The sequence below is a fragment of the Aplysia californica genome, unplaced genomic scaffold (genome assembly GCF_000002075.1).
Source record: "Aplysia californica isolate F4 #8 unplaced genomic scaffold, AplCal3.0 scaffold00861, whole genome shotgun sequence".
NCBI classification, from domain to species: domain Eukaryota; kingdom Metazoa; phylum Mollusca; class Gastropoda; order Aplysiida; family Aplysiidae; genus Aplysia; species Aplysia californica.
The window spans coordinates 53828-59190 of NW_004798131.1; the positions used below are offsets into that span (position 1 = coordinate 53828).

The window sequence follows — 5363 nt, forward strand, 5'->3', positions numbered from 1 at the left end:
AGAGTATTTCTATTTCTTTTATTCAGTAGGTGATTTTCAATCAATGGGATGTTTTCATTTTGCAATAGCAATCCTTCGTGGTGAAAACAAACGCTTAAATGTTTACCACATTTGATTTTACCAAATTAGCCCGGTAGGCTTAAAGATGAAGGGAGAACAATTTGGATAAGCGCCCTTTATCAAAACTGCAAAACTACTACATGTTTCCCTGCAGTGAAGGAAACAGGCGTTTACATTTTGCTCTTGTATCCCATAAAGATGAGCGGCTTAAAGTCTGGGTTTGTGAGAGCCTCTCTATCCCAAGAGAAGCCAGAGATGTCGTACTGCGTCCCTCCGTCCACCGCCATCTCGCTGAGAATCTTGCCTAGCAGGCTGGCGAACCTGGACAGAAAAAAAAGGGAAAATGGTGAAATGGTATAGGTTTAACGCCCCTATCAACACTATTAGGCTATTTGAAATTATGCAAACTGAGCCCAAAAATGTGAAAGTATACGATTCTGTTAATTTTAACAAAGAATTATAAAGGAAAATAATTAGAAATTATGCACCCAAAAAAAAAAAAGATCAAATTTTGCAAAAATTAATATGCGGGGTGCATAAAACCCCGGGGACTCACTTGTAGGCGTGCCCAGCACCGCAGCAGACGACAACATCGGGAAATCCTGCGCGAGCCGCTGTGTCAACGAGGAAGTCCCGGTCTGGAGTCATTGTGTACAGGCAAGTCTTTGTCTGCATCACCGGACCCAGGAACTGGGGACACCAACAGATAATTGTGACTAAAAGAAAAAAAAAAAAAAAGAGACAGACAGACAGAGAGAGACAGCGAGAGAGAGAGAGAGAAAGAAAGAGAGAAGAAAATAAGATCATGTGAGATAAGGTCGATTTTATTGATCTCCACGAAGAGGAATGAGAGAAATACAACATCGTCAAGGCAGACTTGAGATACGCAAAAAATGTCTCCTCATTCGGGAAGTTGAACTCTTACTCTGGTCTCCTCCTGCGTGCTACAGTGAAGAGACTAAGCGCTACACCACAGCCCACACAACAGACGCCAGAGAGTGTGACTTAATGTTATCTTTCGATTTGAAAAGGTGCTCATATAAAGTACAATAATCACTTCCAATTGGAGGCCTTATACAGTGGAAATCAGTTTAAACGAACTCAGATTCAACGAACTTGGATTCAACGAAAACTCAGATTTAAAGAGAGGAGTTGGATTCCCTGTTGTTGTTTTTTCTATTCATAAAAATCAATCAATAAAACTAACTCGGATACAACAAACACATAAATGACGAAGCTTGACGTCACTACCAAACGGAGAGTAATAATATAATAGTTTTGTTATAATAACACTTTCAGTAACTATATACCTTCGGACATATTTTCCTCAAAACATCCTGCACTATCTGCAACTTGTGTGGGTCCGGAGTCTAGGTTCGTTTGTCCCCCGAGAGAGAGAGAGAGAGAGAGAAAGAAAGAGAGAGAGACACACACACAGAGACACACAGAGACACAGAGAGAGAGTGTGTGTGTGTGTGTGTGCGTGCGTGTGTGTGAGGGAAAACTACCATTACCTTCGGACACATTTTCTTCAAAACATCCTGCACGATCTGCAATTTGTGTGGGTCCGGTGTCCAGGTCCGTTTGTCCCCCGAGAGAGAGAGAGAGAGAGAGAGAGAGAAAGAAAGAGAGAGAGACACACACACAGAGACACACAGAGACACAGAGAGAGAGTGTGTGTGTGTGTGTGTGCGTGCGTGTGTGTGAGGGAAAACTACCATTACCTTCGGACACATTTTCTTCAAAACATCCTGCACGATCTGCAACTTGTGTGGGTCCGGTGTCCAGGTCCGTTTGTCCCCCGAGACAAGATATCCGCGAGCGTCAATTCCTATCTTGGTGCCGCTGATGGCGTGCACAGGGAGGGCGTAGATGTCTCGCTCTGGGCTGCTGTACATGAAGATGGGGAACCTGGGGATTATATGAATAAATAAATAAATGAAGGAATAAATAAATAAATAAATGTGAGGTGTGCTGACAAAATGAGTAACTTCTTGCAATCTCTACAAAAGGGGATATTGGCCAAAAATCAACACTAGGGTCAAATGTATAGATTTTCTATTGATTCTATCCTTTATGTACAACATGCCTTTCATTATTTCATACTTATAAATTGTAACACCTTCACCTACAAACGTGGTGTATCCATTTGCATAGGGCTCGAATCCGAGAAGTAACTCATTTTGTCAGCACGCTTCACAAATATAAATGTATCAATAACAAAAATCAATAAATATAAACGAATAAATAAATTAATTAATAAAAATACATATAAATAGATAAAAATAAAACCAAATAAATAAATTAATGAATAAGTAAATAAACAAACAGACAAACATGCAGACTATACATTGTAATTAGATAAATAAAAAGACAGACCGGCAGACTGACAAACAAACAAACAAACAGACGGACAGTCGGACGGACAGACAGACAGACAGGTAAAGTCAGCACACACACACACATAGAGTAGACATGCCATCACTGCTGCTCTCACTTGTCTTTGGTGAATTCCTTCACGTGCGGTGAGCCAAAGTAGGTCACGTTCTCCTCGGTGACGTAGACAGGCACGTGACATCCGATAGAGCTGATCACGTGATTGATCCAGGCGCCGGCGGCCACGATAACCCTTTTGCACGTGAAGTTTCCCGCAGGAGTGGAGACCTAGATACATGTGGTAACAAAAGAGTACCGCTTATAATAAGGCAGCGGTAGGCAATCGAAGTTTGAAAAATTTTAACTAGATCTAGTGGCTGGCGGGGCAAAACCGGGATTGATTGTTTTTGGGGAGCATCCGACCAAAAAAGTGAATGGCGAACCATGATCGATGACGTCTGATTCAGGCTTTTGTTTTTTAGTAAGTTTTACAGCACTTTCAGCACAATAAGGTCAGATAAGCGCCGAAGATTAGAGGTCTTTCAAGTCAAGAGAGTGACAAAAATACAAGAACAAAAAAAAAAGAAAGAGGGGAGATAAGACGATAGAAGATATTTGATGGGGAAGAAGGAGCAAACCACACTACAGCACCCCACCCACCTTTCAAGTTTGGATCGTGGGTAGTTGGTGGGCGATCTTGTGTGTTTTTTCCCTTCTTTCCTATAAAAAATTCAAACATTTCTTGTCCTTATCTCTCCTCGTATGTGGCTGGAGGGTGCTCTCTTGTAGTTTTCTCATTTATATTTTAAAAAACTTTCACCTTGAAGTCTCCTTCCTTTTTTGTGTTTGTTACTCTCTCGTAACACCTATAATCTTTGGCACTTATATGACCTATTTGTATTATAAGTACCGTAAAATCCTTACTAACATTAACCAAAAAGATCGACAGACACCGAAAATATTTCGTTATTTGCGAATTTTGCGACATGTATGTACTTGTTTTGAATTTAAATGAAAAGAATATATTATTGTCATACATGTACATGAATAAGAGTACATGTAGTTACTTTATTCCTGACAAAGAAAAAGCCATCTTTATTTATACCCACAGAAACACACATGCGCACAAGAACAAAATACACCCCCTCTGACTGAAGTTATCAAAAGGCCATTCCCATAGGGGGGAATATTAACATGTTCTTATGCACAGTAGAATTGTAAATGGGCTGATTTATCAATGCCAAGCTCAAACTGTGCCGAAACAACATAGGGGGGACTGCTGCTTTTCTTTTTCTTTCCTTATCCTTACTATCGTCATTTTCCTCTACTTCTTTTGTATGTTTGTTACTCTCTTGTGAACTGTTTTTTTACGGGGCACCTTGATAATCGAAGCAGACTTTGTGCTGTTGAGGCTAGAGAGGTGAGTAGAGTGAGACTGATTCCACGTTTGGACTTCTCTGTTGACATCCAGCCCTATGCAGTTGCGAGCGCCGTAAAACCTTACTAAAACTAAACAATAACAAAATAACACTATGGTACCTCTAGCTGTCCGTTCTGGGCCCTGGCGATCCTGTTGACTGGGCAGTTGTCCAGTACCTTGGCGCCCCTGCCCTGGGCCAGCTGTATGTGCAAGGAGTTGCCCATTGCTGCGTCCACTATACCGCCGTCCTTTTGGTATAGGGCTTCCATGTCTGGGCCTACTGTGAACTGTAGATTTGGGGAGGGGGTGAGGGGTGGGGGGGAGGGAGAGGGTGAGGTGACGAGAAGAGAAGAGAGGGCAGAGAGGGGATGGGGGCGAAGAGTGAGGGGAAGAGAGAGAGAGAGAGAGAGAGAGAGAGAGAGAGAGAGAGAGAGAGAGATGATGAGGGGAGATAAGGGGGGAGAGAGTGGGACGGGAGACGCTTGGCACTCACAGAAAAATATACATTACATCCATTACAGAAAGTGGAACAACCGACCCTAAAATAGACATAAAACACCAGTTCCACCAGCTGAGACGAAAATGAGGTTCTAGAATAGATTATTTGTTTTTCACTATAACTTGGCAATGACAGAAACATATACATTACATCCATTACTGAAAATGTAACGACCGACCAAATATTTTGACATAATTTATTTTAATTATTAAAAAAGGGAATTTTTCCTGCTGCTGAGATTAAAAGTACGATCTAAAATAAAGGTATTTGTTGTTTACTGCAGCTTGGCAACGACCAAAAAGTATTGAAAACGTCTATTACTGAAAGTGTAACGACCGACCCTAAAATAGACATAAGTGACTTGTATATAAAAAAAAAGTTTTTTCCACCAGCTGAGACGAACATTTTGTTCTAAAATAAAGTTATTTGTTGTTAACTAAAGCTTGGCACAAACTAAAAAAATATACATTACATCAGTTACTGAAAGTGTAACAACCGACCCAAAAAAATGACAAAAGTGATTTGGAATTGAAAACAAACTTTTTACAACTGTAAAGACGAAAAATAAGTTCTAGAATAAAGTTATTTGTTGTTTAATACAGATTGACACTGACAAAAAGGATACATAACATCCATTACTGAAAGTGTAACGACCGACACAAAATAGACATAAGTGATTTTTTTTTTTAAGACATGTCCGCCAGTTGAGACGAAAATTAAGTTCTACAATAAAGCTATTTGTTATTTACTACAGCTTGGAACTGACAAAAAATATATATTATATCCATTACTGAAAGAGTAACGACGAATTCAGAAAATGATATAGGTGATTTGGAATGCAAAAACTATTTTCTACAGCTGCAAATAAGAAAATTAAGTTAAGCAAATAAAGAATTGGATACATGTATTCACTCGCTCCGTTTAATTTATCAAATCGACCAACCTGTGGGCATCGGGTCATCAGCTGTTGGTTGTCCCATCTCTCAAAAGATATTTCGTTTCTCTCCC

General features: G+C 40.1%; 1 protein-coding gene across 1 annotated transcript in view; it reads right to left on the bottom strand.

Moving 5' to 3' along the window:
* LOC101845808 (monomeric sarcosine oxidase) overlaps positions 1–5363 on the bottom strand; it is a gene marked incomplete in the record, with an annotated part of 13254 nt that continues 7891 nt past the window's right edge. The window contains 5 exon segments of the mRNA XM_035972816.1: positions 1–381; positions 617–750; positions 1785–1971; positions 2558–2724; positions 3976–4143. Of these exon segments, the coding sequence (XP_035828709.1) occupies positions 231–381; positions 617–750; positions 1785–1971; positions 2558–2724; positions 3976–4143 (807 nt within the window).